The sequence below is a fragment of the Centropristis striata genome, chromosome 22 (assembly GCF_030273125.1).
Source record: "Centropristis striata isolate RG_2023a ecotype Rhode Island chromosome 22, C.striata_1.0, whole genome shotgun sequence".
In the NCBI taxonomy this organism is placed as follows: Eukaryota; Metazoa; Chordata; class Actinopteri; order Perciformes; family Serranidae; genus Centropristis; species Centropristis striata.
In genome coordinates this window covers 31,715,536-31,727,690 of record NC_081538.1, presented here as the reverse complement: position 1 = coordinate 31,727,690, position 12,155 = coordinate 31,715,536, and the positions used below count along the sequence as shown (strand labels likewise).

The following is a 12,155-nucleotide window of genomic DNA, read 5'->3' as shown; positions in this document are numbered from 1 at the left end:
TTGTTGTTGTTGTTTGTTCCTCAGGCGTCCTCAGACTCGCTGGCGTCCCCAGAGCGCCGGCGCTCCTCAGGTGAGCTCGGTTCACCTGCGTGCAGCTTTCAGGTTCCTGCCGGATCCGTACTGAGCGTGCTCCGTAAACCGCCTTCAGTGTGTGTGTGTCTGTGTGTGTGTGCGGCTGTGTGTCTGTGTGTGTGTCTGTGTGTGTGTGCGGCTGTGTGGGCGTGTTGGCAGCTGTGACGCCTGAGAGGATCCAGCTGGAGAACTACCGCCGCCGCAGCTCCGCCAGGGAGGCGCAGCAGCTGCAGGAGGAGCAGCAGGAGGAGGAGCTGGAAGAGCAGCTGGAGGATCTGGAGGAGGTCTCTGAGGAGACCCTGACCCGCTTCAACCTGGACCTGGACCAGAAGGCCCCCCACAGGTCCAGGTCTGAGTCCAGAACCACAACTTGTCAGAAGTTTGTTTTTAGATAAAAGATCTAAACTTTATGATCTGTTTCTGCAGCTCAGAGTCAGAGATGGAGGAGCAGGAGGAGCAGCAGCAGGAGGAGCAGCAGCAGGAGGAGGAGCAGCAGGAGGAGCAGCAGCAGGAGGAGCAGCAGCAGGAGGAGCAGCAGAGCCGGCGCCGACACCGACATCGTGTGACGTCAGAGGAGGCAAAAGCTTCCTGGAAGGAAACTCTGCAGCAACACCTCCACCTGAGGGAGGAGGAGGAGGAGGAGGAGGAGGAGGAGGAGGAGGAGGAGGAGGAGGACAGTGAGCTGGAGTCCAGTGACGGTGAGTCTGTGTGTGTTTCCTGCAGGTTGTCGTGTGTTTGTTGTGTGTTTGTTGTGTGTTTGTCATGTGGTTGTTGTGTGTTTGTCGTGTGGTTGTTGTGTGTTTGTTGTGTGTTTGCGGTCCGAAGCTTCCGTTGAGGTTCAGAACAGGAATGTGGTTTTATTTTGGTAAAATCCTTTAAATGCTTTTTTATTTTGGTAAAATCCTTTAAATGGTTTTATTCTCTCTATTGACTCTCCGTGGCATGTTGTTGTGTTTATGTGTTGTTGTTGTTGTTGTTGTTGTTGTTGTTGTTGTTATGTTTACGTCTTGTTGATGTTGTGTTTATGTGTTGTTGTTGTTGTTGTTGTGTTTACGTCTTGTTGTTGTTGTTGTTGTTGTTGTGTTTATGTGTTGTTGTTGTTGTTTTACTTGTTGTTGTTGTTGTTGTTGTTGTTGTTGTTGTTGTTGTTGTTGTGCTTATGTGTTGTTGTGTATGTGTTGTTGTTGTTGTTGTTGTTGTTGTTGTTGTTGTTGTTGTTTTGTTTACGTCTTGTTGTTGTTGTTGTTGTTGTTGTTGTGTGTAGAGGGCGAGTACAGCCCCTGGGAGACGGAGCGACTCTCGGCCTCGTGGCTCCTGTTAGAGGAGGAAACAGGTAGAAACACCAAACCAGGTGCATTATGGGAAATGTAGGATCAGACTAAAAGTCTCTGATCCCCAAAGATAATTTTTTCTTTCATTTTTAATATTTAATTTAAATTAAACAGCTTTTAGCAAACATCAAATTTAAAGTAAATTTGAATTTAATTACATTTAATTTTGACCAAATTACATTTTAATTTAATCAAATATAAATTCATCTTCTTCTTCTCTCTTTAGAGTTTTCATCTCCCGTCTCGTCAGCAGCAGGAAGTGACATCACACAGTGTGACTCCGCCTCCTCCACACTTCCCTCTGAGACCCCGCCCCCCGCCGCCGCCACGCCCTCCACCGCCTCCTTCATCACCACCGCTGACTCCGCCCCCTCCGAGGCCGAAGACACGGCTGTCGTCGTCATGGAAACGGCTCCACCCAGGGGGAGGAGCTCGTTTGATGACATCAGCCCTGAACTGCCACAGAATAAGCCCCTCCCCCTACAGGCCGGAGGGGCGGAGTCAGAAGGATGGAGGCTCCTCCCACTGACGGCTCCGCCCCTTCGGCAGGTGGAGGGGGGCGGGGCCAGAGCTCTGTGGAGGACCGTGTTCTCTAGAAACAGGAAGGAGAAGAAGAAGAAGAGTAGGAGGGGCAGGACTTTACCTTCAGGTGCAGCCAATCAGAGGAAAGCTACAGGTAATGATGTCATACAGAAAATGATGTCACAGTGATGTCACAGTGATGAGGTAATAACTGAACTACCTGTGTTCAGATGTTACAGACGAATCAGAGCTGGAGTCGACCGGCCTGCTGCAGAGATGTTCACTGACGCCCCGAAACAACGTAAGACTCGTTACTGACACGCCCACAACACGAGTCTCCTCTTTACTGACACGCCTACAACACGAGTCTCCTCTTTACTGACACGCCCACAACACGAGTCTCCTCTTTACTGACACGCCCACAACACGAGTCTCCTCTTTACTGACACGCCTACAACACGAGTCTCCTCTTTACTGACACGCCCACAACACGAGTCTCCTCTTTACTGACACGCCCACAACACGAGTCTCCTCTTTACTGACACGCCCACAACACGAGTCTCCTCTTTACTGACACGCCCACAACACGAGTCTCCTTTTTACTGACTCGCCCACAACACGAGTCTCCTCTTTACTGACACGCCCACTTTATTTTGAAGGGATTTTACCGTCTGATGAACCAGAGTCAGATGAATAAATCTGGGTGTCGTCTGCGTAGTGATGAACAGTATAATGTCCAAACTGAACAATAGTGGGCCCAGAATCCAACCCTGGGGTACTCCACGCGTCACAACATCAGATTATAGTCCGATCCAGATCATCCCAACCGGGTTTTTGTCCAGAGTTCTATGAGGTTAAGGTTCAGACTAAAAACGAGTTAATTAATTTGACTCGATTCTGTCTTGTCCTGATGTTTTAGCTGCGGTTGGATTTGTTCGACCTGACGACTGCGATTCAGAAAGTGTCGATAAAAGAGGAGGAAGAGAACCAGGAGGTATCAAGTCTGTTCTAGTCTTAGTCGGTAGCTTCAGCCGTGTGATTGTGGGTGGAAAGTGACCCGACCTCGACTCTTGAGACTTGTTATGGACTCGTCAAACTGACTGAAAGCTCAAATTAAAACTGTAAAAAGTATTTTTGTGTAAACGTCTTTTTTGTTTGACTGTTTTCGTGCTTCGTGTCTCCAGCCGGCGTACGTCCCTCACGCTCTGGCGTTCAGGCGAGCGTACGCCATCAAGGTACCGAGTCCCGTCATCTGGTTTCTGGTGGTCTAGTCTGGTCCTCTACGGTCCTGGTTCTGGACCTGAACTGCTGTTTGTGTTTCAGAGACGCTCTTGGAAGGAAAGAGTCCCGACCCCCGACTCTGACAGCAGGTCCTCCTCGTGTCCCACGGAGCTGGTGGGAGTCCTGGTCCAGCCGAAGGAGCCGTCCAGTCTGAGCGTGAAGGAGACCCTGTTCCAGAGGGGACCAGAGGACCAGGACCAAGACCTGGACGCCAGAATCACCCGACGAGTTCAGAGAGCTGCAAGAAGAAAAGCCAAACAGGAACAGCTGAAGAGACTCCACAAAGCCCAGGTGAGTCCAGGTTCAAGACCAGGTCCACCTGAGGACAGAGAGTCCGGGTTCAAGACCAGGTTCACCTGAGGACAGAGAGTCAGGGTTCAAGACCAGGTCCACCTGAGGACAGAAAGTCTGGGTTCAAGACCAGGTCCACCTGAGGACAGAGAGTCAGGGTTCAAGACCAGGTCCACCTGAGGACAGAGAGACAGGGTTCAAGACCAGGTCCACCTGAGGACAGAGAGACAGGGTTCTAGACCAGGTCCACCTGAGGACAGAGAGACAGGGTTCAAGACCAGGTCCACCTGAGGACAGAGAGACAGGGTTCTAGACCAGGTCCACCTGAGGACAGAGAGACAGAGTTCAAGACCAGGTCCACCTGAGGACAGAGAGACAGGGTTCTAGACCAGGTCCACCTTAGGACAGAGAGTCTGGGTTCTAGACCAGGTCCACCTGAGGACAGAGAGTCTGGGTTCTAGACCAGGTCCACCTGAGGACAGAGAGTCTGGGTTCTAGACCAGGTCCACCTGAGGACAGAGACCCGTGATGACCAGCAGGTGGCAGCAGAGTCAAAGAGACCCTGAACCAGCAACAAGGTGTAGAACCTGACCAGAGACACCGAGACCACCTGGTCCAGGTCCAGGTCCTGGTCCTGGTCCTGGTCCTGGTCCTGTCCTAACAGAATCTGTTCCTCCAGGTGATCCAGAGGCAGCTGCAGCAGGTGGAGGAGCAGCAGAGGCAGCTGGAGGAGAGAGGAGTGATGGTGGAGAAAGCTCTGAGAGGAGAAGCAGGTATGACCTCACTTCCTGTTTGTATTTATTTAACAACATGAGTCTGAATCCTTTTATCACCTTCAAACATGGTTAAATGTCCTGTTGGTGTATTATTCTCACCTATATGATTATGATATGATTATTATTCCATTCTGACTGACTGCATCGACAGTTTGAACCCAAAAGAAACAAAGAAAAACCAACATAAATGTGATTTAGAATCAGTTTTTTCCTGTTTGGGGCCTTTTTGACCTCATTCTGCCTGTTATTACCTCTTTAAATCATGTTTTTTCATGACATGTTGGGAGAATCTTTTCAGCACCGTCTCACTTTGACTTACTGGATCAACAGTTTGAGCACAAAAATCACACAAAAAACATGAAATCTGAATTATTTTTCACTTCATGAACATTTTGTCTTTCTTTGCTCTGTTTTTCCGTCTGATTAACTCCAGAGGGTGAAATGTTTTCTATCTCTAAATATTTACTGAAGCTGATGATGAAGATCATGTTTGTGTTTCTGACAGATTATTGGGGAGACGGACCGGACCTGGAGCTCCACCTGGGAGGTCAGTTCACTCTCTCTCTAGGAGCTCCACCTGGGAGGTCAGATCACCTGTCTGTCTCTCTAAGCTCCTCTAACCTGTCTGTCTCTCTAGGAGCTCCTCCACCTGTCTGTCTCTCTAAGCTCCTCCACCTGTCTGTCTCTCTAAGCTCCTCTAACCTGTCTGTCTCTCTAGGAGCTCCACCTGGGAGGTCAGATCACTCTCTCTCTAGGAGCTCCACCTGGGAGGTCAGATCACCTGTCTGTCTCTCTGTAGGAGCTCCTCTAACCTGTCTGTCTCTCTAGGAGCTCCACCTGGGAGGTCAGATCACCTGTCTGTCTCTCTAGGAGCTCCACCTGGGAGGTCAGATCACCTGTCTGTCTCTCTAGGAGCTCCACCTGGGAGGTCAGATCGCCTGTCTGTCTCTCTAAGCTCCTCTAACCTGTCTGTCTCTCTGTAGGAGCTTCTCTAACTTGTCTGTCTCTCTAGGAGCTCCACCTGGGAGGTCAGATCACCTGTCTGTCTCTCTAAGCTCCTCTAACCTGTCTGTCTCTCTGTAGGAGCTCCTCTAACTTGTCTGTCTCTCTAGGAGCTCCACCTGGGAGGTCAGATCACCTGTCTGTCTCTCTAGGAGCTCCACCTGGGAGGTCAGATCACCTGTCTGTCTCTCTAAGCTCCTCTAACCTGTCTGTCTCTCTGCAGGAGCTCCTCTAACCTGTCTGTCTCTCTAGGAGCTCCTCTAACCTGTCTGTCTCTCTGCAGGAGCTCCTCTAACCTGTCTGTCTCTCTAAGCTCCTCCACCTGTCTGTCTCTCTAGGAGCTCCTCCACCTGTCTGTCTCTCTGCAGGAGCTCCTCTAACCTGTCTGTCTCTCTAGGAGCTCCTCCACCTGTCTGTCTCTCTGCAGGAGCTCCTCTAACCTGTCTGTCTCTCTAGGAGCTCCTCCACCTGTCTGTCTCTCTAAGCTCCTCCACCTGTCTGTCTCTCTGCAGGAGCTCCTCTAACCTGTCTGTCTCTCTAGGAGCTCCTCTAACCTGTCTCTCTGCAGGAGCTCCTCTAACCTGTCTGTCTCTCTAGGAGCTCCTCTAACCTGTCTGTCTCTCTAGGAGCTCCTCCACCTGTCGGTCTCTCTGCAGGAGCTCCTCTAACCTGTCTGTCTCTCTAAGCTCCTCCACCTGTCGGTCTCTCTAGGAGCTCCTCCACCTGTCTGTCTCTCTAGGAGCTCCTCCGCCTGTCTGTCTCTCTGCAGGAGCTCCTCTAACCTGTCTGTCTCTCTAGGAGCTCCTCCACCTGTCTGTCTCTCTGCAGGAGTTCCTCTAACCTGTCTGTCTCTCTAAGCTCATCCACCTATCTGTCTCTCTGCAGGAGCTCCTCCACCTGTCTGTCTCTCTAGGAGCTCCTCCGCCTGTCTGTCTCTCTGCAGGAGTTCCTCTAACCTGTCTGTCTCTCTAAGCTCCTCCACCTGTCTGTCTCTCTAGGAGCTCCTCTAACCTGTCTGTCTCTCTAGGAGCTCCTCTAACCTGTCTGTCTCTCTGCAGGACTGGGTAAACTGGATCATCCGGCTCTGATGCAGCAGTGGTTCCAGTTGGTCCAGCAGAAGAACTCTCTGGTCCGCTTTGAATCTGAACTCATGATATTGTGAGTTTCTGAGCTTCTCGACAAGAAACTTTTTAGTTTTGGTCCAATATGTTGACATCCCATAATTTATTCTGTAATTTATGGACAAACTAAGCACAAGAATGTATCAACAGACTATAATAAAGTTCAGGTTCAAGTTCAGGATCAGGATCAGGATCAGGATCAGGATCAGGACTGTGTGGATCAGGATCAGGTTCAGGATCAGGATCAGGATCAGGTTCAGGATCAGGATCAGGGTCAGGACTATGTGGTCCAGGTTCAGACTCTGGTCTCTGCTGTGTTTCAGTGCTGGGGAGCTGGAGCTGGAGGACCGGCAGAGCCGCCTGCAGCAGGAGCTCCGAGAGCGCATGGCGGTGGACGGTAAGACCAGATCACTGCAGGTCCTGGTCCAGGACCTGGACCTGGACCTGGTCCTGGTCCTAGACCTGGACCTGGACCTGGTCCTGGTCCTGGTCCTGGTCCTGGTCCTGGTCATGGACCTGGTCCTGGACCTGGTCAGGGTAACAAGGTGTGTGTGTGTGTGTGTGTGTGTGTGTGTGCAGACCACCTGAAGGAGGAGCAGCAGCTCCTGGAGGAGCGTCTGATCCTGGAGGAGATGTTGGAGGTGGTGGAGCAGAGGAACTCTCTGGTGTCTCTGCTGGAGGAGCAGAGGCTGCAGCAGCGCCAGGAGGACCAGGACCTGCAGGAGGTCATGGAGCGCCAGGGACTGGGCCTCAGCTGGACCTGAGCCGGTCTGGACCTGAGCCGGTCTGGATCAGTCTGGACCAGTCTGAACCGGTCTGGACCAGTCTGAACCGGTCTAAGCCGGTCTGGACCTGAGCCGGTCTGGACCAGTCTGAACCGGTCTGAACCGGTCTGAACCAGTCTGGACCTGAGCCGGTCTGGACCAGTCTGAACTGGTCTGAGCCAGTCTGAACCGGTCTGAACCAGTCTGGACCTGAGCCGGTCTGGACCTGAGCCGGTCTGGACCAGTCTGAACTGGTCTGAGCCGGTCTGAACCGGTCTGAACCGGTCTGGACCAGTCTGAACCGGTCTGAACCGGTCTGAATCAGTCTGGACCTTAGCCGGTCTGGACCGGTCTGGACCTGAGCCGGTCTGAGTGAGGAGGTCTCTGCCAGGTTTCGTCTGGTTTTGGATCTTTGGACCTGATGAGAACCGACCTGGAACAGAAACAGATGAACCGAGGGAACAGAGCCGGTCTGAAATGGACCCGAGGTCCATCAGAACAGTCTGAGGACCAGAACCAGCAGCAGTAGAACCGTGTGGTGGTGAAGGGGGGCCAGCGGGGACTAAAGGTTAATAACTGCAGGAACTGGTCTCTGATCCAGTATTCACCTCAGAATCATCATCTCACCCTTTGAATGCTTTCTGTTTTTTTAAAGATTTGTTGGGTTTTATTGAACAGAGTGAAGGGGGAGACCTTAATGATGTCATCAGACAGGCTCCGCCCCCTCCTCTCATTAAACTGACATCATTAATTAGTAATGAGTCATTAAACGTTCAGCAGCTTATTAAAATCATTCACACATTTAATGTTTGTGCCAAAGCCGTGAAACCAAACTTTACCTGTTTGCCTTATTTCATCCAACAATAACTGTATTATTATTATTATTATTATTATTATTGTTATTATTATTGTTATTATTATTATTATTATTATTGTTATTGTTGTTATTATTATTATTATTATTATTATTAACCCTCTGGGTCCACCTTAATTTAACCCTTTCATTCCCTTCGGGCACTTCCAAAAAAACGTGATAAAAACTTTACAGATTAATATTTTCTTCTACTTTTTTCTGTTTAAACCTCTTAAACAACTTCCTCCCCGATCAAAAAACTTCCAAACATTCAAAGACTTTGATGATTTTAACCCTTTAAATGCCAGTTTGATTACATGAAGTCACTGATGGTTTTTATGAAAAAACACAAACATATAGTTTTTTATCATATAATAAATAGTTTTTGGCTGTTTTGATCAGGACTGAAGTTGATTGAAAGATTTAACCCCAAAAAGTTTAAAAAAAGATATCAGTAATATTTTTAGAGGTTTTTTTAGAAGTGGACATGTGCCATAAAGGGGTTTTACTTCTTAAATCTGACACAAAAACTAAAAATGCATCAAAATCAAATTTTGTTCTTTATCTTTGATATATCCAAGTCTGTGATAAAAACCACTGCCCCAGCCAAAAATATGGAAAATAACTCAATTTTTGTGTTTTTTCTTTGAAAACAGTGACATCATGTAATCAAACTGGTACTTAAAGGATTAAAATCCTCAAAATCTTTGAATATTTGGTAGTTTTTTGAGCCGGATGGAAGTTGTTCAGAAAAAAGTAGAAAAAATGATTAATCTGTAAAGTTTTTATAGCAGTTTTTTGGAAGTGGACATTTTCAGCTTGAAGGGTCTGAAAGGGGAGTAAATTTGTACACAGCGTATAATTATTATTATTATTATTATTATTATTATTAATAACAGTTTGAAGTCATGTGACTGATGATCTGAACAACAAACAGCCTTCTGACTTTTATCCTGTTGTGAAATAAATGATTTACATCTGATGTCTGTCGTTTCTGTTGTTTCTTCTATATATGATTATAGATACACATAATGATATATGTTTATATTTAGACTCTTTAACCCTGTGGAGTCTCTAAAAGCTCCAAATAATCAGACTTGTTGCCTCCATCAGAGTATAAAACAAAGCAGCGTGGAGCCCTACTGTACATTTACCTCTAAAGTTCTGGCTGTAAACTCCATGAGGCCAGTTTCAGTTTGATGATGATATACCAAGTAAAACTGGAGACAAGCTCAAATAGATTTAGTATCAAATGATAGAACTGGATGGAACCCTCTGATATGGTAGATTTGACACCTTTGCTCACATTTGACACATTTAACATTCTTTATTGAGCATGATAGTGTTTTGAAAGTTAAAAAAAAGGTTCAAAATCACATTTTATGTTGGACTAAAGGACTAAAAAAGAGACAAAGTAACAGGCAGGATGACTCCATAGAGTTAAACAGGTGAATGTTTCTACAGTTGGTGCTGTGGTTCCTCTTCCTCCTCTTCCTCTTCCTCTGCAGCGGTCGGTTTGTTGTTGCAGCAGACGATGTTTCATCAGGAACGACTTCACATCGTCTGCTGCAACAACAGACACGTTGGTTTCTTCATCACAGTGAAACTTTAAGCAGCTTGTTGATCTCGTGTTGTTCTGATAATATTACTGTCATCAACAACGCCACAATGACCAAATATGGACATTGTCAACATGCTGCAGTAAAGTTGATATTGTAAACAAATATTCATAGAAACAGACTTTCTGACAGGAATCTAGAAATATCATGTTTTCTCTGTTATTTAGAATGAGACATTCAATGACTTCATCTTTTTTAGGCGTTTTTAAACATTTACATTTCCATCAGATGTCTGTCGTTTCTTTTCTTTCTTCTCTGACAAACACACCGTTGAAACCAGAAGTTTACGTTCATTATATAAAAAGACACGTGTGCTTTTTTCTGACATCAAACAATCACTTTCTCTGTTTTAGCTCGTTTGGATCACACAAAGTATTTCTATTTGATAAATAGAATAATGACAGGAGGATGTTTTAGACCATTTTTTTATTGCTTTCTTCAAAGTCAGAAGTTTACGTACACTAACATTATTATGCCTTGAAACAATGTGGAAAGCCCAGATGATGATGTCATGTCTTTGGAAGCTTCTGATTGGCTGATTGACAACATTTGATTCTTTGTGTAATAAGTCAAAAGAAACCAACCAAGACATCAGGAAGAGAAAGTCTGGTTCATCCACCATCATCTGTTCAAATAATTATACCCAATATAATATAAAACTTCATTCTATAAGTATAAACACCACGGGAACGCCAGGAAGGAGACGGTTCTGTCTCAGAGATCAACCTGTTCATCAACCCAAGAACCAACGCAAAAGACCTTGTTGAGATGCTGGCTGAAGCTGGTAAGAGTGTGTATATTATATTATATTATTATATTATTATTATTATCCAGTGAAACGAGTCCTGAGACTGGACTGTTTCATTCTGCCACCAAGAAGCCGTCACTCCAAAAGCCACATAAAGAGCCAGATCAGAGTTAGTAAATGTCCCGAGGATGTTTGGAGTCCTGCTGTCTGATTCAACTCAATCTGACTGTTGGCCATCATGGCGTCGTTCTGTCGGGAGGAAGAAGGGGAAGAACAGCGTCCAGACTGAGGAACAAACATGGAGCAGAATACAGCAGCATGCTGGTGGTTGTGTTGCTGCAGGGGGAACTGGTGCACTTCACCAAACAGAGGAAGAACATTCTGTGGAAATAGTGAAGCAACATGTGAAGACATCAGCAGGGAAGTTAAAGCTCTGATGCTCCACATAGAAACTCCTTCTAATGACCAACATGCTCTAAAATCACCTTGTGCATTAGAAGAGTAGTCATAAAAAAGGGTTTTATTCAAAAAGTAAGAAATGAAAAGAAAAAATGAGGATGTATGATGATCAAAAACAAGTTATTTGAGTAAAACCTGGAATACTGAATGATGAAATTAATTTACTGCAAAGATATAGAATATAAAAACTGGTACATATCGGGTCACTTTAGACCATGTTGGGCATCAAAGAGTTAAAGCTTGGTGGGTTTTCCAAATGGACAATGACCCGAAACATACTGACCAACTGGTTACAAAGTGGCTTCAGGGTAACAAAGTGGCCCTCACAAAGTCCTGATCCCAAGAAGAAGAGTTCTGGACTCCAGACCGGTTCCATCAGGAGGAACGGGACCAAGTCCTGATCCCAAGAAGAAGAGTTCTGGACTCCAGACCGGTTCCATCAGGAGGAACGGGACCAAGTCCTGATCCCAAGAAGAAGAGTTCTGGACTCCAGACCGGTTCCATCAGGAGGAACGGGATCAAGTCCTGATCCCAAGAAGAAGAGTTCTGGACTCCAGACCGGTTCCATCAGGAGGAACGGGACCAAGTCCTGATCCCAAGAAGAAGAGTTCTGGACTCCAGACCGGTTCCATCAGGAGGAACGGGACCAAGTCCTGATCCCAAGAAGAAGAGTTCTGGACTCCAGACCGGTTCCATCAGGAGGAACGGGATCAAGTCCTGATCCCAAGAAGAAGAGTTCTGGACTCCAGACCGGTTCCATCAGGAGGAACGGGACAAAGTCCTGATCCCAAGAAGAAGAGTTCTGGACTCCAGACCGGTTCCATCAGGAGGAACGGGACCAAGTCCTGATCCCAAGAAGAAGAGTTCTGGACTCCAGACCGGTTCCATCAGGAGGAACGGGACCAAGTCCTGATCCCAAGAGGAAGAGTTCTGGACTCCAGACCGGTTCCATCAGGAGGAACGGGACCAAGTCCTGATCCCAAGAGGAAGAGTTCTGGACTCCAGACCGGTTCCATCAGGAGGAACGGGACCAAGTCCTGATCCCAAGAGGAAGAGTTCTGGACTCCAGACCGGTTCCATCAGGAGGAACGGGACCAAGTCCTGATCCCAAGAAGAAGAGTTCTGGACTCCAGACCGGTTCCATCAGGAGGAACGGGACCAAGTCCTGATCCCAAGAAGAAGAGTTCTGGACTCCAGACCGGTTCCATCAGGAGGAACGGGACCAAGTCCTGATCCCAAGAAGAAGAGTTCTGGACTCCAGACCGGTTCCATCAGGAGGAACGGGACCAAGTCCTGATCCCAAGAAGAAGAGTTCT

General features: G+C 47.2%; 1 protein-coding gene and 1 long non-coding RNA gene across 2 annotated transcripts in view; one reads left to right on the top strand and one right to left on the bottom strand.

Annotated features, from left to right (window-relative positions):
- The window catches only part of mical3b (microtubule associated monooxygenase, calponin and LIM domain containing 3b), a 32,633-nt gene extending 24,021 nt beyond the window's left edge, over positions 1 to 8,612 (top strand). The window contains exons 22-36 of the mRNA XM_059326021.1: positions 25 to 70; positions 232 to 421; positions 499 to 528; positions 613 to 770; positions 1,337 to 1,405; positions 1,630 to 2,079; positions 2,156 to 2,226; positions 2,845 to 2,919; positions 3,110 to 3,160; positions 3,249 to 3,497; positions 4,177 to 4,270; positions 4,779 to 4,820; positions 6,334 to 6,433; positions 6,720 to 6,793; positions 6,976 to 8,612. Of these exons, the coding sequence (XP_059182004.1) occupies positions 25 to 70; positions 232 to 421; positions 499 to 528; positions 613 to 770; positions 1,337 to 1,405; positions 1,630 to 2,079; positions 2,156 to 2,226; positions 2,845 to 2,919; positions 3,110 to 3,160; positions 3,249 to 3,497; positions 4,177 to 4,270; positions 4,779 to 4,820; positions 6,334 to 6,433; positions 6,720 to 6,793; positions 6,976 to 7,160 (1,884 nt within the window). The 3' untranslated portion in view covers positions 7,161 to 8,612. The remainder of the gene's footprint in view (positions 1 to 24; positions 71 to 231; positions 422 to 498; positions 529 to 612; positions 771 to 1,336; positions 1,406 to 1,629; positions 2,080 to 2,155; positions 2,227 to 2,844; positions 2,920 to 3,109; positions 3,161 to 3,248; positions 3,498 to 4,176; positions 4,271 to 4,778; positions 4,821 to 6,333; positions 6,434 to 6,719; positions 6,794 to 6,975) is intronic.
- LOC131960759 (uncharacterized) lies at positions 4,760 to 5,353 on the bottom strand. Its single transcript, XR_009389745.1, has 3 exons — positions 5,312 to 5,353; positions 5,018 to 5,169; positions 4,760 to 4,867 (listed from the first exon to the last, which is right to left on the bottom strand). It is a non-coding gene; the product is annotated as an uncharacterized LOC131960759 (long non-coding RNA).
- Positions 8,613 to 12,155: the final 3,543 nt, after the last annotated feature.